This window comes from Aptenodytes forsteri, unplaced genomic scaffold (assembly GCF_000699145.1).
Source record: "Aptenodytes forsteri isolate BGI_AS27 unplaced genomic scaffold, ASM69914v1 Scaffold255, whole genome shotgun sequence".
In the NCBI taxonomy this organism is placed as follows: domain Eukaryota; kingdom Metazoa; phylum Chordata; class Aves; order Sphenisciformes; family Spheniscidae; genus Aptenodytes; species Aptenodytes forsteri.
Genome location: NW_008794888.1, coordinates 9,598,133 through 9,622,613, shown reverse-complemented (window position 1 = coordinate 9,622,613; position 24,481 = coordinate 9,598,133). Strand labels below are relative to the sequence as shown.

Sequence of the window (24,481 nt, the reverse complement as noted above, 5' to 3'; positions counted from 1 at the left end):
GCTCTTGGAAAGAATGAAGTTTGGTAGATGAAATGGATCTGTGTTCTTTAAATAGAAGTACAAAATTATACCGTTTTCTCTATCCTGAAAACACATTTGCATCTGCTGTAGCAGGCAATTACACCCATTTTCTTTAATGTAGCTGCTTATATATGTAAAGTTAAGCGCATCCATACTGTTTGCAGGATATGGACGTTTAAGATTTGAGGGGATGGTACAGGTCTAAGAAACCTGGATTTCAGGATAGCAGTTGAAGAGCTTCATTTGAACGGTCTGGGAAAGGGACGTGGCCATGTGTGTCTGAAATTGGAAAAAAAAGAAGGCAAGGGTAAGCGGCAATGTAGTGAGCAGGGGCGTGTTTCGAGTAAGATGCCAGAGAGATTGGTTTTCAGTTTCATCTTATTTGACATTATCTTTAATGGCATGGAAGAAAGAAAATAGCATACTTTGTAGATGGCATTTGAGTATGAAGGAATCACAAATAACAGTGAGGAGAGAAATGCAATGTGGGGCCAGTAGGGAAACCAGCAAGAGGCTGAGTTTGGGGAATAAGACTGTGCTGAGATTGCTGGTGTTTGCGTCACTGAAAAAGAGAAGACACGGGATGAAAGAGCGGAAAGGGGCTCTGCTCTGAACCAGATGAATTATTATAGTTTTTCCCATTTCTATTAAATGCTCAAACCAATGATACGCTTTACATTCATTTTAAGTTGCCTGTACACTTTTAGGTTCCCACTTTTAGCTCCAAACTATGTAAATGGCCCAGAGTGAATGGTACTGTGGCAGAAGGGGAATTTAGCAGTAGCCAGAGTCCGGGGTTATACAATTGCTGAAACAGATGAAGGTGACTTCAGAAAAAGGCAAACAAAATCAGCTAATTTCAGGGCTCACTACCTTTTGTCTCCTTACTATCATGACTAGGTTGCCAATTTGTTTTGGGGGACTTTGGATTTGCTGGGAGGGAGGAAAAAGCAGGGAGGTTGAACGTGCTGAGGGATTTTGTTTGCTCCTTATTTTTAAAGCGTACTGCCAACATGACTTAGCTTGCAAGATCGGGAACAGTTTAGCGTATGGATCCTTTTACCTCTAGCAGGCTGGCTTTAGGCCAACTCAGATCAATGATGTCTAAAAGTCATTACCATCTGATGCCTGCTAGGTGGGCTATGTGAAATTAGTTTCAACACAGTGGCGACTGACAGGAAAGCAGGTAGTTTTCTTGGAATATGTAATATTAGGATGACATTGATGCTATTGTTATACAAACAAGATTAATAACTAAAGCTACCAGCAAGCCCCAGGGCAGATATCCATTGCATCTGTCAATTCTTGCACTTTGCTACTATTATGTCATAAGATTTGTATTCTAAGCAATGGTCATATTCAGTGACATGGCTCCTGATGCAAAGAGTCTACAGCCTTACTGCTGCCATGGCTGGTTTGCTTCATGTCTCAAGCTTCCAGGCAGCATTTGCAGTGTAAAACACAAATGTGTCCAATACTGAATGAATATATCACTACAGATGCGTCATTAACTTTTTATTAGGAGATGTGCTGTTTTACCTGTTTGGGGAGGAGAAAGTATCTGGAGCCAGAGCAAATCTGTTATTGTTGGTTTAAGTTTAAAATTTAAAATAAATATTTTTATACTGTCTATATAAAACCAATATTTTTTAAAATAAAAAGTACATATAAGTACATAAAATATGTATGGGTTGTAGAAAAATTTAATATTGTATGTCTAGTGTGTCTTTCACATGTCAAAATACCAAAGTACTATAGATCTATGGGAACACTCCAGTCTGCAAAGGGGTACGGCTGGATTTCAAGAATATCCATTTACTTAAGTGATGTTGTCTCTTGTTAAAAAGTGGAATGGACATTGTTTGATGGTGTTCTTATGACTACATGGGAAAAAGCAATGGGGAATATGTTGGCAGGACCATTTTGCTCCTTATGCAATGTTAAAATAGCCCTGCATTGGACAAGAGATGTGTTAGATCCTCAGGGTGTAGTAGGTGGTCTAATATTTATTTGCCTTTTCCAACATACATTAATCTACAAAGGCTCTGTCTAGTTGAATCGACATCTTGTTGAGCAGAAAATAATTACCCAGAGCTTAACAAAATCCAACTTTCACAAAGGAGCTGCTTGAATATGGATTACTTTGTGCAGCCTGGATGAGAACTGTAGACTGTTTTCAGGTTTCTTTATCATCACTCACATTTCTTTCTAAGTTTTCTGCCTTTGCAGTTTTCTTTCCCTTCCTAAGTTCCCATTTTACCATAATTTATGTTCTTAAATCATCAGCACCTTGCAGAGGCTATGTAAAACACCTGTCTGTGTCCCTTGCAGTGGATTTGCTCTTGCCTAAACCACCCTTTTTCCCGTATCCACCTACGCCACCAGACTACAGGAATTTGCCATGTTCACACAGAAGTCTTACGTCTGCAACCGCAGAGCAGAAACGCAGGAGCAGAGCACATCTTAATCTGACAGCCGCTTCCAGACACTGACTGACACAGGGCAGAGACAGGGAATAACACGTGAGTGCACTGATTTGCCCAAGCTGCCTTTCCAAAAGGATGTCTAGTCCCCTTTGCCTCTTTCCATATGGCAGCCCTGGGGGGCATGTTTTCTTAAGGCTCAAAAGCCTGCCAAGGCTAGGAAACAGTTGTGCTTCACAATCCAGACAAACATGCCCTGCATTCAGGAATTCCTTCTGGCTATTCCTTTCATTAGGTCTTCAATAGTATCCGAGTTTTTTTGTGGATGACTGATCCCATCACTGGTAGTCACAGGCCCTCTGTGCTTCTGTTTTTATTAGAGGTCAGTTTTCTTTGGCACAGTGACAAGAGTTTCTAAGTGTTTGTGCAGGAACACATTCATTTTTTTTTAATAACCTGCTTTACTGATGTAAACATAAATCCAGATTTAATCAGAATTTTTCTCGGGATGGCATTAATCTTCATATTTGAATAAATGCAATGTTGTTTTATTTCACGGCTTTAAAAATAAAAACAAACACCTATCCAATAAAGAAGTCACTGTTGCTAAAAGATGATGGAATGGGATGTCAGAAAGTAAGAATTGGAATAGTTTGTTGTGTAGATTGTGCGAGGCCATAATCTATAAACCACAATCAATTAAAGTGATATTGAAAATGGTAGTGCAGGAGGTGGAAACTAGCAAGCCAAGGTCTCTGATGTGGAAAGGAAAATGAGGTGAAACTGCCTCTGAAAATCTTATGCGCACTGTTTCTTTCAAATAAGTTACATGTGTTTGGCTCATAAATGGACCTCAGTTTTAGAGGTCGTTTTACACCTTGGCTTTAATTTATGCATTCAAAACAAATCATGTGCAGAGCAGCAATCACTGATGCTAAGCATGTGTGGGTGATAAATTACACACGCACACAACACATGCACACTTCAGCTTCTCTGCCTCTGCGTCCAATATCAAATGCCAAAATACCAAACCTTGTCTGTCCAGATTAACATCAACTGCAGCCCTCACAGTGGTGGTACCTGTGAGCTGTAGTATGCTCCTCCGGAGTAGTGCCCTGCTCCACAAATAGCCCCATTAATTGCTTATGAAGATTGTGGCTACTTGTCTTGAGGAAAGGGCAGTAGCATCTGGCACGGAATATGTTGCATTCACCAGCTGAGAAATTGAAACTGGTACTTGACCAGTGTCTGGCTAAAGCAGCTCAGTTCCACTTGGCTTCTTTTCTCAGTGGGGTAAGAGAATGGATTTGTACAGATCACTAACTCATCTCTGCAGTTTGAATTTTTAAAGGTATCAAAATTAGAGGGATTGTTTGAAGGCCTGGTGCTTTTTTCCCCTTTCTAATCTTATTTTCTTAAGCCATGAACATCCTTTTGATTCTTATTCTTCTCTTTTCATGCCATCTGGCTTTAGGGAAGACAGAAGTCCACTCTTCCTTGCACAGGCTATTGAGGTTGTCAGTAATGATGATTTGGTTGGCTGGAAGCTAATATGATTATTTGTTTAGTTCATCCCCTCCGCAGGTTGACAGCAATGGGACAGTAAGCTAACCTTGTCAGGAAATGCCTGCCTGCTAAACACAGCCTCATGCTTGCAACTAACAGACACAGCTAAAACCCCCGTATTGCTTGCAAAGGGCTGTTCCCTCAGAGTTAATTGCTCGAAGAGTGCAACAAACCAGTGTGAAACTCTGAGGTCTTATTCCCCAAAAGAGCAAGGTGAACTCCTGTGCTGCCGATGCTCCTGAGATGCTGAGCACAGATGAGTGTTGCTCAGTGCCTTGCAGGATCAGGCTTATAAATGTTTGCACCGCACCAGTTGATAGTGCTGCTATCTCTGTGCCTCTTAACGAACTAACTGGTGATGCCCATGGGGGTTTAAAGGACTAGGTGCTATGATAGTTATCGTATATCCCTGGCAAATGTGATGTTCACTGCAGGTTCCAAACTCATCAGCAAAAATGCAGAACCTTCTCCTGGTGCAGTGGCAGGGTTTTGTGAGCAAACACTGTTTGGGAAGGGAGCTTCTCAGTCTTTGGGTCTAGAGTGCGGCCTCTGCAGACCATCACATCCTGTCATTCCATTCCTATTTGCTTTTAGTCATCAAAAAGGAGTGAGAAAGAGGTAAATGAAAAGAGAGGGAATGATAACCAGGAGAGCAAGCACGTCCTGGCAGATGAGAGGAGCAGAGTCCTTCAGTGTGAATGCTCTGGATGACAGTTTTGTGGCTTTTGGTACAAAATGGCATTTTTGTGTGTCTTCTGTCTGGTAGTAAGAATGGGAAGAAGCTCTAATAATTCTTTCTTTCCTTTGGTCTGTTGAAGCCTAATCTCTTGAGTCTGGTTCTATTGATTTGATGATCCATTTATTACACAGTCTAAAGTTTTAAGTCTCAGGGAAAAATGACCAAAAGATGAAGTTATCTAGCCCCAGAGCAAATTAAAGTGGGGATGAAAAAGTTGTGAACTACAGACATTTAAGCTTTAATGAAGATTCTGAAAGAAGACGTCATCCAGGCTGTTACAATAAAGGAGATCTTGGGCAGGACCAGCATCTTGGAAGCAAAAGTCTTTTTACAGCACATGCTATTAGTGAAGGCTCAGCACCGCCAGGCTTCAAAGGCCCCATAAAAACTCTTTTCAGTCATAGGTAAGAGTTTCCATTGACTTCAGTGGGCTGTGGATAGTGCCCCACTTGCAGAGTCTTAATCCTTTGTGTTATCCCAGATCACTGCTGTAGAAATGATTGCAACAGCCAACAACAGGGAGGCTTACAGCTCCCAAACTGCAGGCAGCAGGTGAGCTTTTATGAGTAAGAACTTATTTTCATGCAAATGTCCTTGGTAAGTGAGAATAAGGAACCGGAGAAAAAAATACCTTGAATAGGAGATACAAATGGAATTGTTTTTCAGTTGAGCGTTTTCAGTGTATGCCTTTATGCCTCAGATAAGACATTTATTGTGAGGCAATGAATTAAAGTGAATTGCTATTGATAGTAATGCCCTGTCATAATAAATCCAACCTCTTAGATATCCGTTAAGAGGTATTCTCCCGAGTCCTCAATGAATGCGCTATGGTTAGTAGATGGCCAGAGGGGAACTGGGGGCACGGACCCTGTGGTATCATCACCATCTTACTTCCACAAGCATCCCACTTTGTGGGATTTCATTAACTAAGTCATTAGCATTAATATAGCCAGTGTTAACCTGTTATGCTCGGGTAGTCTTCTGGGATAATGGGTTCCCTCTACCTGTGTGAATTATGATGGGAGATGATAGCGTGTTGTTAGTTCCTTGAGGCATTCCCAGCCTGCCACTGAGGAGACCTAAGTGTGGTGTTCCCTGTATGTACAGTATGAAATCTGGCCCCACTGAGCCAGTGGCAGAAGTCCCATTGCCTTTGAAACATCAGAATTTCATTATAGCATGTAAACTCCTTTGTATCTTATTTCACAGTATTTACATACTGCCCTGCGAGACTTCGGGTCCCGTGGCCTGTGTGAGACTTTCATATTAAAGCCTATTACTATTATCATAATACAAAATGGTATTTACATGTAAGCATTTCAATTTATTTTGTGTTCTGAGCACAGGGAAATGCTGTGATATCTTTACATTTTCCACATCGTGGTGCCTGATCCACTAAGAATGACAGCATATTTCTGAGGCATTTTGATCTGTGCGTGCATGTATGCATACATACATTTGTCTTTTGGTGTGTGTTTGCTGGTGTGGTTTTATCTTCTAATGACATAAATAGGGATATATATTCCAAAGATATTGTAAGGATATAAATTAGGGTGGATTTTGAAGTGTTCACTTAAAGTATTTGCCAGAAATGTTTTTCTCTTGCAGTAACGCACATTGTAATGCTTTTCCTGCTTACAAAAGGCAAAAAAATGGAGCAAATTGTGTGGAAGTAAATACATTCCTCCTCACCCTTAAGTGTATCACTGTCAGCTGATATAATAGGTTTCTCACCAGAGTTGAGGCAGATGAGTAGGCTCCGAATCCTGAGGGGAGGCAGACAGCATAGCTATTTTGTTTTTAGATTTCAAATGGTTTTGAGGGCCTGCCGTCAGACGGGGAGGAGTCCCGGACTTTGATGGTTGTTAAATTACAGAGTGCATGTTTTGACACCCCAGCAGAGCCCAGGCTGGGTAGGAATCCATTACACCCAGGATGCAGAGCGCAGGGACAGCGCAGCGCAGGATGGCCGTAGCTCCCCGCCAACAAGCACTGCACCGGGCCCAGCATCATGGCCTTCTGGCGGCTCTGCAGCTCGGTTACTGATGGCCCGTCAGCTGGGGGTCAGTGGCGGCGGCAGGGGACCGGGCTGTGATTCATTGAGTGCACCGTTAGAGATCTGTAGCTCGACGCTCTCAGCCAAGAGCAGCACATTAGCTACATGACATACATTATGATAGTGCCAGCAAAGTGGTCAGTGCCTAACCGGGATATATTGCAGCCTGCGGAGTGGCTGAGGGCTGCAGCACAGAACATATGGAGATTATTTCCTGAATTTATGCAGCGCATGTTTTCCTATAAATTAAACTCAGAGAAAATGTGTATCATAATAGGGTGATGCTCGCAACAGCCTTCCCTGTTATGAATTACAATGACCTCTCTCAGCTCGCTGGGTGCCCAGCGAAATGGCTTCATGCAGTTGGAAACAATAGCATGTACGTGGTGTCAGGGTCTGAAAGCCTGACTAAAAGGCTCTCTAACTAAAAGCAGGCACTTTTTCTTTTAAAAAAACACCCCCAAACCTTTTTTTTAATTGTCGTTTTTTTTTTTTCCCCCCCCCCCCCCGTTGCTTCTCTCATTTTTATTTTTCTCTCTAGAAACTGCCCAGTTTCCTCCTGAAGGGCCGAGTTACCGAGAGGGTGGGCAGATGCCCCGGTGTCTGCTCAGTAATTAACTGGGTGCTGCCCTTGCTGAAGGGTTGCTGGATGGCAAGGGCAGCTCCAGACATGGTGGCAGCCCCACTTCATGGATGAGGGTGGTGGGGGTTGCCAAAACAGCAGGATGGGGGTCCTTAGTGAGAATAATGAGGAAAGCAGCACTTGTCCCTTCTGTATCCTTGGACTGAGGATCCTGAGTCTTTTCTAGGCAAATATTTGATGTTCTGTTGCCTGGGGCTGAGACAAAATCATCTTTGCCTTTTCCTTGGGTGTGCTGAAGCAGCTGAAGGAAAAATGTAGTAGAGACAGTCATTGTAACTACCTTCCTAAAGCATGAAAGATAAAGTTATGTTCCTTACAACTGTGTGTGTGAAATCTTTAGTAGAGGAAATGTAGGAGCTGCCATGTAGGAGCAAACTGGAAACTCATAATTAAAATATAAATATATACACGTGTGTCTGTGTGTATCTCTCTCTCTCTCACTCTTTCTCTGATAGGATTTCAAAGATTTCTGGGAGGGAACATTTCACATCTCATTGCATTGGATTCTTTTTTTTTTTTTTTTTTTTGAGTTTCATTTATCATACTGATACCTACACTTAGAATAAATTTTATTACTCTCCTGTTTAACTTCTTGAACTGAATATTTCCCTTGGTCCCTTGCTGCTGTCTGATTGGCAGCTTTCAAATCATTTGGGACTTTTGGAAAGATCCTGTCAGCCTTTTGTGTGATAAAGGAGAATGGATCATTGGAATAAAAAATATGTTGCAAATCTTTTTAGGTTTAGTCCTCTCTGCTTTGTCTTTCACTAATACATGCATCATGTGGCTTGTACTGTTATGTTTTCTTAATGAAAATTAACAATTTGAAAGCAACTCATGGGAACAACCAATACAGCTGAATTTTACTGGTACAGACTAATTCTGTGACTGACCTTCTCTGTTTAGCGGCAGTAGTAACCCTAGTTTTTTTTCTTTAGCAGCTCACATGTTGGGAACACACACTTAGCCTGTAAATATGGATTCAGGAGGAAAATGAATACAGCAGTGTTCAAAGCAGCCAAAAGCTTAGAAATAACGTTCTGCTGTGACTTTTCCAAACTGACGTCTTGATGTTGGGATTATAAATGAAACCATTGTTCCAGTGAAGGCCAAGACTAATAGAAAGCCTTTATTACTGATCCATTGGCTAATTCTGCTTGTCTAACCCCTTTGGATGGACACAGTGTCAGAAAACATACTCACAGAGGTTGCTTTGTGTGAGATTTGGCCTGCTGAGTGATTACATGGGGGCACAAAGATATCTCAATGACAAGTGTTCTTTGACTAAAATTTGTAAAGTCATTTTTTTTCCCTAGGCCCTGGAGAGGAGTGAACTGATTTTTAATCTACAGCTTCTATGAGTGATATTTGCTTTGTGTCCTATCACCCTTCTATTCAGCTGTTCTCCCCTTCCAAGCAGGTAAACCTCTGCTTAGAAGAAATTGTTTCTTCTGCTGAGCCTCGGTGCAGTTGACAGCTGTCATATACAAGCACTACACTTGAATATGTGTCTTTAGAGCTAGACAGTCTTAAAAAGCTTTGGTCTTTTCTCTTTGCACATGCAGGGAATGCCTAGGAGCCAGAGACCCCTATTGCGGCTGGGATAACAAGCAGAAGCGATGCACCACCATTGAGGACAGCTCCAACATGAGCCTGTGGACTCAAAATATTACTGAGTGCCCAGTAAGTGGAAGGCGTGGAAATATTTTGTATATACTGGTGCGTGAGTGTGTGCGTATGTGTAGAAGGGAGAGAGAAGGTGAGGCAGCCTGATGAGGACTGGCTGTTAGGAGAGCATGGAGAGGCCAGTGGCACACACTAATATCTGTGCACAGCCTCTTGTTTAGAGCACAGAGACCGTAAATGTATTTGTTTGCTCCAAAAGGGGGATCCCAAAGCAAGCATTCAGTCCTCCTCATGCCCACCCATGCCTTAAGAAGATTGGATCATGCTGTTGGGTTACTGCTGAGAACCGTGTAAGCCCCAGATGAAACCTGAGCTTTCTCAGGGCTGCTCCACTGTCTGCACCATTTCCTTGGCTTCCCTGCAGGTCAGGGAAATCGGAATAGCTGATGTACAGCATCCTCGGGCTTTACATTTCATTTTCCTTTTGGATCCCTGAGCTGGGCCCAGGAGACAACGCTGGTGAAGAAGTGTTGCACTGGCAGGAAGAGGCATCTAGGGAGCAGCAGAGAAACAGGGCATGCATGGATGGTTTGCAGAGGGAACAGAAAGATGCAGTATGTACTGGAGAACAAGAGGGAAGGGGAGAGTGTATCTAAGAGAGGGAGCATGAGAAAAAGAGTGTCTGGTTCTAACCTCAATTTAGCAGACCAAAGACCAAATCTTTGTGATATTTCAAGGAGATGGTCTTCTTTCCTTGCCCTGGTCTCCATGAGATGCAGCAGTTAGTTTAAAAAAAGCGTCTCTGCTTGAATCAGTTTGAGTTGGCTCTCCAGCTCCCTTCTGACCCACCCACCTACCCTCCTCTGATGACAATATCCAGTTCCTGGCTGTGATCCCCAGAAGCTGTCTGGCCAAATTTAATTCCTGCTGCTTGAACTGTACCTGCAAGGTGGTTGGGGAGGAAAACCAGTCTTGTTAAATAAACTGGGGAGGTGGAGAGGGGAGAAGAAATTCTCATGGATGTCCATCGTTATTATCTAACATCAATTAGCATGTTAATACTGCTAAGTCCAGTAGATCGAGAGAGTGGACTGGATGGGTTATATCTTCAGTATGCTATTTCTGTCTGGAGGTGCTGGGATGTTTATTCCCCTTATCTTCCTTACTTCTCAGATATTTTCCCGGGAAATATTAGTCATTACTTCAATCAATCCTCAGCTTGGCAAGGCTTAAGTTTTTCACTGCTGGATTCAGAGGCTTGTGTGTTTATAACCCTCCTGTGTTGAACTGGGATGCAGTGCTTCTTGATTGCCCATGCTGTTATCTCGTCCTGCTTAATGCCTGTGTCTGTTGATAGGTGTGTGAGGTGCTAATCCTCTAGTTTGAACATGTCTGCTGTGGTGCACACTAGGGAACAGGCAACTCCAGATCATTGTTTCAAGGTCATAAAAATCCAGCGCAGAATATTCAGGAGCTTTGGCTGTTCTTGGGGTGCTACTTTTACATGTTTTAGCATTTCCATTGTAGATTGTTTTCTGTTTAGGTGCTCTCGTTCTGGTGCATACATCAGCCTTGTGCTCTTCGACTGATGGGCTGCCAAGCTGTTTAAAATCCACATGCAAGTGCTTTCTTTTTTGTTTTTCCTCTGCCCCTCGCTGGAATGAATTCACCTCTAGCGTGGAGTGGGATGGCTCATTTAAACACCTATATCGGCAACATCCAAGTATTTCCTTGTGTTCAGTGCAGGATAAAGGTCATGGTCAACAGAGGCAAGAGTCTAGGGCAGCATGCACAAATGACCGCTTGAAACGTAGGGGAATGCAGTGACCCAACGTCAAATTTCACTCTTGAAAAAGGCCTGTCTGGGAGTTTAGTTAGATGAGTTACTGTCTTAAGAAGTCCTGGCTTTTCTCACCCCACTTTCCTGGGCCGAGCACCAGACGCTCAGCTGTGCTGGTACAGCTGTATGTGAGATCACACTCAAGTGTGACACAGCGTAGATTAAAAGCACCCCTCCCAAATAAACTTTTCCTAACCCAGATAATGTCAGTGAGTTCTTCTGCAGCCTAGCCCACAAACAGATGTCCTGGCACAGCTGAGAGACTGGCATGCAGCAACTTTTAAAGCCAGAACTGGCATATTATTGAATTGTATCCTGCAGGGGCCAGGCATTTGTGTGAGTCAACCACAACACTAACACAACTTGTCTGCTGCTCTTGTGCAAACATGCTTGTTCAGAGCTAGTCTGAACAACTTTGTACAGCACTACATTGTACCACAGCTTTAATATTAAGGGACCTTAGATAGAGGGTTAATCAGACAGTGTTAACACAGTACCTTGGGCAATGGTTAATATATGTTATTAGCAGGTAACACCCAGAACCTCCTAAAGGTTCGTTGCTAAGGTTGCAATGTCAAACATTTTAACATTAAGAAATGATAGGACACAAATTGCACATGCTGCTCTTCTTTTCCCTGTATGTGCATGTGTCATATCAGGGAGTCCTGAATACATGATTGCATGCTGTTTCTTCTTAGGCTTGGGAGAAGGAAGTGAGGTGCTTTTTGGTTTTAGGAAAACTGAAAAAAGACACATCCTATTTTATAATATCTTACTGACGCCAACATGAGCAACCAGCAGGAAAGGAACTTTAGATTTGGCTAACAGACTCCTTTAGCCAAGCTCATGGGGTCACTGTTGATGGTGGTTGGCAAGTCAGGAATTGAGTATTCCCAATAAAGTGCACAGTTCTCCTTATCCCAAGCCAAATGGTGCTCTTCCTCGCAGGTTTTCATCCCAGTCCCACTCTGTGTGTCCAGCAAACCCCTATCTCAGTCATCTGGCATCTGGTTCATGCTACTCCATTTTCTTGCTAATCGGTGCCAGACTCCCCACTCCTTTTTTGGGGTGTCTAGCAGACTTGTACCCTGCTCTCAATTCATGTGGGCTCAGCCACTCAGAGCTGCGGTGCCCAGGATAATCCTGCTCTGGCCCACGCTGAAGTATGCCCAGTGCATAGAGAAGACGTCAGGTGCCAGGATCAAAATCTATGAGCCTCTGAAAACTGGGAATTTTCTTCCCCACCTCCCAAGGATTTTATACCCTGGACAGATTTGAATGGCTTTTCATGGAGATTGCAAAAAGGTGTTACAAGGACATAAAGTTCAGTTCCTTGCTCTGAACACCTGCTTGTTTCAAGGAAAAGGTTGCTACTTACAGACATTTTTTCCCTAGATTTGATTGTAGAAATGCTTGAAATATTTTGACTGAAACTTTGCAAGAATTTTCAGCTTCTGTCAAACAGCCAACATGGAAACTTCCAGCTGAAATAATTGAAGCTTGGCAAAGTTATAAGCAGTTGACATCTGAATCCTAAGAGGAAGCATAGATGAATCGAAAGAACAAGGAATGCTTCTAGCCTTATCTGTAATATCAGAATAAACATTGAAAATATCCTGGTAGCAGGGGGTAGGAATGGTCAGTCTGAATTTTTAGATCCTGCACTTGAGCCTTTAGATGGTACAAGGAAGAAACGAAAAGGTGAATGCCTTTGGTGGGAGTATGTCAGTTTACAAAATGTGAGAACTCTGGAATTGGTAATATTGTCGGGTGAGAGAAGGGCATTTGATCACATGTGTTTTTAAAGATGTCCTCTCTGTCTGATGGGCACTGTGTTGGCTACAAAGGATTTGCCTTGTAAAGATATTCCTGAAAAAGATCAATGCATATGGGTTTTTATGCCACTTCCCAAGTTTGCGCTTTTGGAGATATTTTTATGAATTTAAAGATGGAATAATAATCCATATATAATTTCTTAAGTATAAAAACTTCCCACACTCACAACGTGACATGTTTATAAATCTCAGCATTTTCGTTATGGCTGATTATTTGTTTAATTTTTGGGTTGCTTCCCAGTATCATTTATGAGCCAATAATTATTTGTCAGCTTTTTTTTTCTCAGCATTTTCATTTTGGCTGCTTATTTGTTTAATTTTTGGGTTGCTTCCCAGTATCATTTATGAGCCAATAATTATTTGTCAGCTTTTTTTTTTTTTTAATTGAAGCCACGGGCCATATCATGCCATTGATTTCTGAACAGAACTCCCTGCTGGAATCAGCAAGGCTTTCTGGCTCAAAAATGAATAGAAATGATCCAATAGTTGGATTATGACTTTTGTAAGGCAGGAGGATAACGGAGATAAAAATCTAGTATTAAATATCTCAAAGTAGTTCTTTTGATTTGTTTCCCCCCTGACTTTTAGCAACCCAACTGTATTGATTTTTTACTGCATTCGTGTTTAAAACAACAAATTCAACAACAACAACAAAACTCAGTGTTCTCTTCTCTGGGCATCTTGCCTTGTAACCTGCAGCCCAGAGCAAATTTTTACGACCACATGGTAATCTGTTGCAAACAAAGGTTTACAACAGATGCTTGAACCCCCCTGACTACAGCCAGACGAGCACAGTGATAGATCTAAATTACTTCCATGCCACTGCTGCATATTTTTGATGCTCCTGTAGATGGGTGAGAGGGGAAGATGACAGCCCACCAGAGGTGCATCGTGAGTGTTTAACATAGTGCCAGACTTGGAGAATAAGCTCAGAGCAGCGTGTTTCAGAGCATAAGTGTTTGAAAGCACTTCTCCCGTGGCTGTGCTTGGCTCTCTGCATGGGTCCCGAGCAAGCTCACAGCCTCTCTGTGCCTTGGTTTCCTTATCTGTAAAGCAGGAGAAATTATCCCCCCCCGGGGCGGCCCAGGGGACTGATCCTGCTGACTGCAGAGCTCAGTGAAGCATGGCACAGTGGGGTTTGTCAGCGGTCGCTGTCTCAGATTTGGGGCCAGGGCTGTTCGCCAGGGCCCCAGCCTCTTCCTTTCTTCACCCTTGGTTGCATGTGACATTGAGGCCAAATCCAGAATTGCCTTTGCCAGCAGTTTTACCAAAGCTGCTGAGCATCCCACCACCCCATGGGTGACACCAGTGGGGATGAGCCACATCCCACCTGCGAGGCCCTGCGCTTTGGGACATGGGGTGGGGAGGATGGAGGGAGCCGCTGGGGGAGAGTGCATCATGGTACTGTGCTGTAGCAAGGAAATAGCTGTACCTAGGCAGGGCCAGCATGGATGTCTTTCTGCCTCGTGTTTCTGAAGTCAGGAGCAGAGGGGAAGTCAGGTAGGGGTGTTCAGAGCAGCCTCCCAGACATGGTCCTAGAGTTGCTGGATTTTGCAGTAGTGGTGGAGTGGGCACGAGAAGGCAGCAGTGACCTGGGAGCGATCTCGGGAGGATCAGGCAGCACTCATCTTCTCAAATCAGCCTTGGTGGTGAGGGCCCTAGCAGCTTGCTCCCCCAGCCCTTGGCTTAGGGCTCACCTAGCAGCACTGGTTAAAACAAGGCACAGGGGAGCAAGCTCAGACACCCTATCTCCTGGAAGGTCTTCACCAATCCTGGGCTGAAATAGTTCTGTTCCTCATGCTTTTGTTCTGCCAGGACTACTGTATTTTTACTTCTTCATTGCAGTGCACAGGAAGCTCAAGCCCAGGCCTGTTTGGAGCTGTACAGGCATGAAACAAAGGGCAGAGGAAACAGATAGCAGTGTGGTCTGGTCTATAAATTGCCTTGAGATGAATCCTTGCTCTTTAGCCCACTATGTGATCCTCAGCATTAATTCTAGTCACCACCATCTCCTTCACTTTCTATCCTTCACCCAGTTTAGCCATTTAGGCTATGGCTGTGTTTAGAAAAGGAGCCAGTTCTTACTGTATATTTGGACATGGCCAAACTCAGCGAGGCTCCGGGGGCCAAACTCAGCGAGGCCCCGGTCTCAGCTGGTCACTATGGTTATACAAATGCTAACTCAGAAAATATTCTGCAGGAGCAGTCCCAAGCACTGCAGAGGCAGGAGCATCATGGAGTGGGGACAGTCAGCACTGGCCATTGTACTGCTTGAAAGGCTGAAGTTGTGCAGTGTGGGATGAGGGAGTGCGGTGGTTTTGTGGTGTGGCAGATGGGTGTTTGTGCCTAGTGTGGTGCTGGCTGGGTCGGCTCGGGTGCCTGTGCGCACACGTTAGGTATGCGGGGTGGAATTTGGAAAGTAAATATTGATGCGGCATTGTCTGAAAACAACCCTCTGTTTTGAATCCTGCTCGCAAGCACAGACAGGTCCCATCTAAGCTGCATCCTAATCCTCCCGGCAGCTTTGTTTGTTATTTCTGTTGTGGGGCTGTCTCCAGAAATGTAAACTTGCTATTAATGACCTTTTTTCTTTTAAAATTAGGTGAAAAACCTGACAACAAATGGAAGATTGGGGCCTTGGTCCCCATGGCAACTGTGTGAGCATTCAGATGGGGACAGCACAGGCTCCTGTATGTGTAGGTCACGTTCATGTGACAGCCCTCGTCCTCGCTGTGGAGGTCGCAGCTGTGAAGGGGCCAGGATCGAGGTCGCAAATTGCTCAAGGTACCTCAGCATCTTTGTGCTTTTTAGGAAGGGAAAAAGAGTTGTGCTTGTCCACAGCTTAGCTCCTTCCTTGTGTTTCTGTGACCATGTTGTTGTATCCCAGCCAAACTGAGGTATGCGAGGTCCAGCTTGAAGTCAGTGAAAAATGAAGGAGCCCAAGGGCTCTGAGAGAAGACCCTTCAGCCAGGGCTCTTGGAAGATGAGCACCCCAAATTAGTGTACGCATTAACCTTCCCTACACTGTGCCTCGGTTTCCCTCAACTGTACAGTGAGTAGTGACCCATCAGGAGGAGGTGAGTAAGGCAGGCATAGTTGTTAGCCAACTGACCAGCAATAAGCTAAAAAAATCTACTCAAGATCATCATATTTCGGAGTTTGGATTCCGAGGTTGCATTGCCAAAAGCGAGCAGAGCTCCTTCAGAGCAATGCTTGTAAAGACAGGGCCTAGCCTAGCTCCGAGCAAGGCTTGTTTGCCTTGTTCTGTGAGTCTGTGAACTGTCTGCAGCACGCTGGCTAGGTGAAAGCAACAGATCATCGTCTGGCAGCAAGCAGCGCTTAGGAGGCATGCCTGCTGGGGACAGCACTTAAACAACGTATGTAGCTCAGCTTGTGTCGAAGTGCTGCCTTTCCAGGGAATCCTGAAGCTCATGCGTGAGCAGTACGGAAGCTAAATGTCCTCCAGTCGGGTGTTCAAACATAGCCACGGTGTTTGTGTCCATGTTACCCCACCACCCTCAGACTATATCATGTCATGACTCAAGGAAAGACGACGCAATAGTGTAAGCACTACTTAACCAGGGTGGGGCCATCCAATATTTTGGTAAATATTGGGTCAATACAGTTTTTATCTACTTTATCTTCTCCATAAACGTTCATTCCATTAAGGACAGCTGTGTCTTGACTCATCCCTGGAGATCAGTGCTGGTCTTGGCACCAAAAATTCAGCAATACTCTTGTTTTAATTGGCATCTTTCCTTCCAGTTGTGGGCTGTGCTGCCCAAAAGGCGTGCAGTCATTTCTGGCCCTGTGCTGCCATGGTGGGCTGAGCGGAGCCTTCCTAAGGCAGGCTTTTTATGTCAGTGGCAAATGGAAAGCATGCCAGTGGGATGGGTTTCTCAGCACTGCTCTGATGGCAAAAGAGGCAGGAACAGCTTCTAAGAAGGGGATGAAAAATAGATTATTCACTCTTAAGACATAGGAAAACAGCATGGTTTGAAAAATAGGGACATCTGGTCATCCTACATCCGCCTCAGCCCTCAAATTTCCTTTAATTGACTTCATATGGCATTGAGATTTCTTTTTGCAAAGAAGGAGCAGGATGCCTGAAGTTGAGTTTTATTAGAAAGCTGGAGATCTGAAAATGGAAGGTGTCTTTATTTCTGTTAAAAATTTTGAAACACAAATAGATGCTGAGAATTGTTGGTTCTTTGAGGAATTTTTAGTAGAAATTACTTTCCTTTTTTTGCTGCAATAACAGCAACCTTCCATTTGATTTTTTCTTTTTGTGATTTTACATATAATCTTTCTTTTGGGCTAAGGAGTGGGGAGGTAGCAGGTGGGTTAGAACATGGCAGAATAAGATGGAATAGTAGGATTTTTATATGAGTGAGTTTCTTGTTCACCTTGTTTGGGGCTGGAGAGGGGAAGGGAAGGAGGGAGAGGGATGAAAGAACAAGAGGAGGAGGGGAGAAATATCTAACAGGTTTCTGAAATAAAGCTGCCAAGAACAGGCAAGACTTGATAACAAATACAAAAACTGTGAAGGGCTATGTGGGTTTTAACTTTCATCCTCTGCCCTGATTGGTGCTATGCCAGAAAATATTTCTTGCCAGCAGTGTTATTAGTTCAGTAAATGCTTTGAAAATTAACATCTGTTTTCGAGCTTAGCTTTCAAGAACCAGAGAGCACCTGAGTTGTTTTTTTACTAGACTTTTTAGAAAGGTTTTTCTTTATTAAAAAAACAAAAACAAATAAGATTTTTTGGCTTAAAGCAGTGAAGTGTCAAGATTAGGCAGTTTGGTAAGACAGAGCATTGCCACTGGCTCCATACGAAATGAAACCTGCAGCCCAGGAGAGATGAGGTACAGTTCCTCCTCTCCTGCTCCAAGGTTCAGTAGTGCTGCCAAATCAGAGGAAGGTGAGCTTTAATGAATGCAAGATTTTAAAGATAAAAATGTTGGCTTCTGTGTAGGCACGCGGTTGGGTTACCGCATGGCAGCAGCGTCGCAGGAGCCGGCCACCTGCACATGCTCAGCCTGTCGCAGGAGTGAGGCAGAGAGCATTTGCTGACATCTCTGTCGCTGAGGTGTGAACTAAGGGGTTTTACATCACATCTGCCTCAGGCTAAGTCACCACTGCAGAGATGTGATCACTCATTAAACTGTGAAACTCGATCCTGCCTCTGAGCTCTTAATTGCCTTCTGGTTTCTTCAGATTTAAGGTCACACTACAGTGACGTCTGCAGGCAGCCATGAAAGCTAGAAGCAATTATTGTTATTTTTAATGAAATTTGAGATTTCCACTTAATAGGATTCAATGCTGAAGACTTTAGGAAAACACCAAATGTTACGAGGTTTGTGATAAAACCATGGGAGCTGGCAGTAGTAATGCTGTAGGAGATTTAAAGCATCAGTACCTACTGAATTAGCAGAGGGTAGGTTTTTTACATCCTTTGGCACAACTAGCATTGGTGAGCCTCAAAACCTGCACTCTTTGTGCAGAAGAGTCCAGGAGATACAACTTTGGGATCAGCCATTGGCTCAGAAAAGGGGGGTTATGAGACATGGAGGAGATGATGGGTGAATAGTCAGTGAGAGTTATAGCAACCACACTGTTGCCCAGCGAATCCTAGGAGGCATTTTCAAAATCATTCAATATTGCCTTCATTCTTTTCCTTTCCAATTCTTAGGGACTTCAATGTGAGGAAAGTTAGGCCAATGCTAAGCACTTTTGAAACTCCCTTTTCTAGATCTCTGCTGATATAAAGTCTGGTTGAAATGAATAATCTCTTCTCCAATGAGTTCAATGATTCCCCTGTCAGTGCCTTATGTGTTTTGTTGTTAAGCACGGCATGACGTGGGCAGATCATTAGGTAACCTGTTCTTTCTCACCGCCTTTGTTAGAAATGGTGCTTGGACACCCTGGTCTTCCTGGGCCCCGTGTAGCACCTCCTGCGGGATAGGCTTTCAGGTCCGCCAGCGATCCTGCAGCAACCCCGCTCCACGGTACGGGGGCAGGGTCTGCGTTGGACAGAGCAGGGAAGAAAGGTAAGAGATGTTCACAATGCTGGGTGTTCACTTTTGTGGTTATAATGTTGGCAGCTGGAAGTGGTGGCTCTTTTGTGAATGCAGATTAAGGCTGTTTGGCTGAATGCACAAAGCAGAAGGAATTCCAGAGCCTGGGAGGGATGAGGTTGCTCACATGCATGGCCACTCTCTTTCAATGAGCCTGTGACCATCAGAGACTTCAGAGCTGCCTCCCCTCTCAGGCAGGACCTTTCAGACCTTCACAAGTATTCCTGTCCCCCAAACAGAGGGCTGACCTCCTCAACGAAAGGAGAAGCTGTGCCTGCTGTTAGCAGTATAGAGTTTATAGACACAGTTACACTGTTCTTATCTGTCCCTGAGGAGGCAGTTGAATATGTGCAGGTTTCATTGCCAATTGCACCATTCCTAAGTCTGTATTAATTGTGCTGATGCACCAAAAGAAGTTCAAGACAGAATATAGCTTAACTCACAGATTCAGGGCTGAGTTTTTGTAGGGCTTCACATCAGAAAAACATCTTTTTTCCCCTCTAAACTAAGCAAATTTCATGCAAAAATCACTAAAAGACAATACTTTTTGAACCTACAGAGCCATCTGCTTCTTCAAGCCCAGCCCCTCGTTAAACACATGCTTCAAGGCATCCCAATTTGGTTTCCAGATTTGACATTTCATTAAAGGCCACCTCTGCTTGGCAGTAGGCTGTTGCATGTCCCTTGAGTGGTCACTTAAGACAGATCTCTCTGAATTTCTCAGAATACAAAGGGCAATTAATTTAACTTCCTTGAATCAGGACATTTTAATGTTTGGTTTGATTTGTGGCCATTCAGAATGGTCCTTTTTGGGTTTTAAAGACTACATCTGAGTAAATTGCAGTCCTGTGTGATTCAATTTGAGAACAATGTTGATTAAAAAGCTGAAAGTTACCTTTTGAAAAAGGAGCATGAAATAGCATTAATTTAGGGCCTGCTTTTAGATGCATATAGCATCTAGTTCAGCTCCAGTTGCAAACACTAGTTTTTTAGGGTCCAAGCAGCAGTAAGGGCCAGATCGTGTGAAGAGAGATTGTCAAGTGTTTAGCACCTGCCATTAGTGACAGATCACTGTTGAGCTGACCTCCCATTAGTCATCCCGTTGAAAATATTTACCATCCACTTTCTCTCTCTTTATGACACATGGGCTTCAGTTTATGAACTCTTTTGTGAATTCAGTGCATAAAAGTTATGAGCTTAGAGTACTTTTCAAAAATCTGATCTTGACCATTTATTCCAACTGTCTTAGTGAGCTCAGCCTGGTTAACCACTCCCTGTTCTGTACAAAGGGTACAGTTGTCTGCCATGAACACGAATATTGCTAATCTGACTGTTGTGTCAGCCTTCTGCTGGCTTTCTGTGCATGCATGGATCGCACCCAAATGCAGCGTGCAGTCTTGTGTCCATCACCATTTTGTCCCTCAGATGTGCCGACATGGATGTTTTTTGAGCAATGCACTTTCTTCTTTCAGATTCTGTAATGAGAACAGTCCATGTCCATTACCGATTTTTTGGTCTTCATGGGGCCCTTGGAATAAATGTAGTGTGAATTGTGGTGGAGGGATTCATTCAAGGCAGAGGTCCTGTGAAAATGGAAATACATGTCCAGGCTGTGCTGTGGTATGTATTGTTTATTGACATTGCATAAGGGGCACCTATTGACATTTAGCATCTAGGGACTTGGTATTTAACTCCTATCTCCATCTTGGTTTTATTTCTCGAGCTAAAAGAAAATGATATCCTCAGCTTTTGCTGGAGAGGATGCTGAAATGAACTGGGAAGCAGAGAGGTGGCAGGTTCCCAAAGTCAATGAAGTTGGTGTGAGAGTGTGTATGTCAGTGTATGTGTGCACACATGCGCACGCAGGTGAGGACAGACTGGTGTACAGAGGACTTCCTTTAGGCCTCTGTAAGCTTAGATATCAAATCCTTTACCTGAAAGCACTATACATTTTTTTTCTTCTGTCCCACTCTCAAGGATGATCCTATTGAGTGAAGGAGGCCCCACATGCATCAGAAATGAGTCTCTCTGTCATACTTGAGTAAACAACAGGTCAAACCCCTAGTTAACCCATCAGTGAGGCAATGGCTACCCATTTTCTCTCTTTATTTTCCCTTTTCTATTCTGGCAGATGTTTCATGCAACTGTTTTAATTAGTTTTATGGAGAGTTTTCTTTCAGTGTAAGCAGATTTGATCTGGAACCTCCCATCTGTTCACAAGCTGTTTGGCATTTACTCTAGAATCATAAAGTCCTGAAGCATTACATTTCTTTCCCTCTGCCAGAAAAGACTGGTTTATTTATTTATTTTTAAACAAGAACGCAATGTTTGTCACTGGAATTCCTCTCACTAGTGGTGAGAATTGTAAAGACCCCAAATCACTGCATCCCCATCCAGCCAGAATGTTGTCTGTACTCAATGGATGCTCTACACCAAGGATGGCAAATGGTTCACAGTCCTCACTAGAGAGTTCAAAAAGCCAACCAAACAAAAATAGCTGTAAAAAGAGAGAATCTAAACCCATCTTAAAAATAAAACAATAAACTTTCCAAGGAATAAACATAACTGACATTTTGTCCTCATGGGGCTCCTCTAGGCTGACGTGGGAGCAGCATCTCAGGGTCACAGCAGGAAACTTGTTTGCTGTTATTATTTCTATTGCCTGAATTATTCTCCTGCCCATAATGTACCAAGCTTTCGAAGCCCCACAGGACTTTGAGTCAGCAAAGAAACGCAAACCTGAGGGAGAAATAAAAAGAGCAAGCATAGTCCACCCTTGAGGTCCACCTGAAAATATGCACCACCACCGCCTCCATAGTCACCACATTTTGTGCTGTGCCCAGCACTGGCTTGTATCTGTGAGGTCAGATAAGGTGGATGGAGGTTGTTTTAGATACAGAGGGTACCCTCTTATACTCTGGGGCGTAAATAAATCTCTGTCAGTTAGGCTGCTGCTGTTTAATAAGTAAGGAGAGAGTGGGTTTTCTTCTCGGCAGGAATATAAGACCTGCAACCCAGAGAGCTGCCCGGAGGTGCGCAGGAATACACCCTGGACCCCTTGGATGCCTGTCAACATCACCCAGAATGGTGCCCGTCAGGAACAACGCTTCCGCTACACGTGCCGTGCCCAGCTGTCCGACCCCCATGAGCTGCAGTTTGGGAGGAAGAAGACCGAGAGTCGATTCTGCCCCAATGATGGCTCAGCAGTGTGTGATACTGACTGTACGTCTTGCCAGCTCTGGGGGACCGTAGGGCAAGCCTAGATTTGGTGGTGGAAGGGGGATCCTCTCAGAACAACCAGAACCTGATTGTGTCTACATAAGTCTGGGCATGTATGACTAGTATCACTGCAGAATGGCAGGGATGGAGAGAGCCCCATGACTTAAGAGGTCAACGCAGTTGTGAACTCTGTGCTTATGGCAGTGTATAGATTTGTTCTTGCTACTGCCAGGGGGCCCCAAAGAGAAGAGGCAAGTAATGAGGGTGTAGAGAAGAGAAGAGCCATTCTACAGGACAGTGTGTCTTTACTCTTCTTTCTCTCTGGAGGTCCCCTTGTGCACTGCCTCTGGGGTTATTCCCTTCACTACTGCTGTGATGCAAGGCAGTCTCCTGAGGGCACAGCCTCGACTGCTACAATTTGCTGCCCAGAAAGGTCATTTTTCAAGGTTATCAGTAGACTCAGTTTGTGTGTGTACAGATTTCATTTTGTGTCTAGCTTAGCTGTAACCCTGTGGAACAAAACTCTTGCTAAGGGCTTTCAACAGAAACTCTTCCCCAGGCAAATAAATCCTGATTTTATTCATGAGCTGAAGCCCTTTTTAAAATCCCAACAACTGATTAATTTGTGATCATGTGGTGTCTTGTTTGTTTTCCTTGAAGCTCTTGTTGATGACCTCCTCAAGACTGGTAAGACCTCTGCACGGATTATCAATGGGGGCTGGTCCTTTTGGGGGGCCTGGTCTTCCTGTTCCAGGGACTGTGAGTTGGGCTTTAGGATCAGGAAGAGAACATGCACAAACCCTGAACCTAAAAATGGTGGCTTGCCCTGCGTGGGGTCAGCGATGGAGTACCAAGACTGCAATCCGCATCCCTGCCCAGGTAACCATGATCATCTTCCTGCATGAAATTCAGAGGTGTTCTTTCCCGTCTTAACGGTAGAGTCACAAAAAAAATCAGTATTTCCAAGCTGCTTTTTTTCTTTTATTTGGGGGATTTTTCCTTAATTTTTTTTAAAGCTATTGTAATGACCCACGTGTGTGATCTTTAGTGCTATGACTTATGTTTCACCTAGGCTCAGAGGGTAACACAGCCACATCCTCTAGAGGAAGTAGTATTGTGGCTTGTCTAGCAATTTTTTGCTTCAAGAAGGTTTGATGCTCCATCCAGTGGAGGGCATCATGGTGCATCTGCACCTTGATGAGGAGACAGGCTTAATAAATGTGGCTTAATACTGTGTAGAGATGCTTGATGTGGCGGTTCTTCTTGTGAACACTTGTTTCTTCCCCCTCTCCTGCTTACGTATTGTTCTTGCGATGGGCATCTACTCTTGACATCAGTTACCATTTCCTGCACAGCCAGCAGGGAGTATTCTTGCCTGGTTTCCTGGTTTTCGAGTTTGTCCTCATGTTTATGTTGCACTCCTGGTCCAGAATAGTAATAATAGACCGTTGACTACTGTATTCTCTCTCACTTATCCTTCTCCTTGCTCTGTAATAACTTTCTAAACTAAATTTAAGTGATCTTACACAAATTACCTTGCCTCTCTGCAGTTCTAGCAATTATCTACCTCTGGCAATATAGTTTGTGGCCTATACTTGAAAATGCTATATTATAATAGTATTATTATGATTCTAAAATTCAATACAAAGATAAAATTCCAATGCAGATAGGAAAATATGATCAGAGTGTGCAGCAAGAGCGTAGCAGGAGTGTCAAATATTGCACTCCATGGCCTATAAAAAGAAAATAACTCTAGCACTATAAAGGCAGCTATTAGTACTATTTTGGAAGCTCTCAGTGGCTTTTCACTAATGTCTGTGCCCTTCTTCTGTGCTGTTTTCTCCCCTTGGACACTATGATGTTTTACAATCTGTTCTGAGTGCATGATTACTATTTCTCTGTGTGTCCCTCCTTCCCTGCCTCACTCAATGTGCATACACAAATCCTGGGTTTATCTGGCACTAAGTCATCAGGTTATTATCTTCTGAAATAATGGCCTACGGACCTGCAAGTCAGGCAGTCTAGTAGCCTGACAAGGTGGGGTGGGAATCAGGGATCTTAAGTCCCTCCCTAGTTTTACTGTTGACCTGTTATGGGGCTGTGCTCAGATAAAGCCTCCGAGTTTCTGTTTCCTGAAGGTTGGAACTAGAGGACTCGGGACCCCCAGAGAAAGATGCCATATAAGCTCCACTTAGATTGTACAGAACTTTTTTCCCAAGTAAATCTGCTGTTGCTGCAGGTGAAGCATCAGGAGACAATATAATAATAATGACAACGCTGTTTTGTAAAAAGGGATAGGATAGGATAGGATAGGATAGGATAGGATAGGATAGGATAGGATAGGATAGGATAGGATAGGATAGGATAGGATAGGATAGGATAGGATAGGATAGGATAGGATAGGATAGGATAGGATAGAATGGAATGGAATGGAAT

At 43.7% G+C, this 24,481-nt stretch overlaps 1 protein-coding gene across 1 annotated transcript in view; it reads left to right on the top strand.

Moving 5' to 3' along the window:
- The window catches only part of SEMA5B (semaphorin 5B), a 186,166-nt gene that overhangs the window by 138,928 nt on the left and 22,757 nt on the right, over nt 1-24,481 (top strand). The window contains exons 12-17 of the mRNA XM_009274988.1: nt 9,014-9,131; nt 15,352-15,533; nt 18,656-18,799; nt 20,299-20,446; nt 21,823-22,048; nt 22,706-22,924. Coding sequence (XP_009273263.1) covers nt 9,014-9,131; nt 15,352-15,533; nt 18,656-18,799; nt 20,299-20,446; nt 21,823-22,048; nt 22,706-22,924 — 1,037 coding nt within the window. The remainder of the gene's footprint in view (nt 1-9,013; nt 9,132-15,351; nt 15,534-18,655; nt 18,800-20,298; nt 20,447-21,822; nt 22,049-22,705; nt 22,925-24,481) is intronic.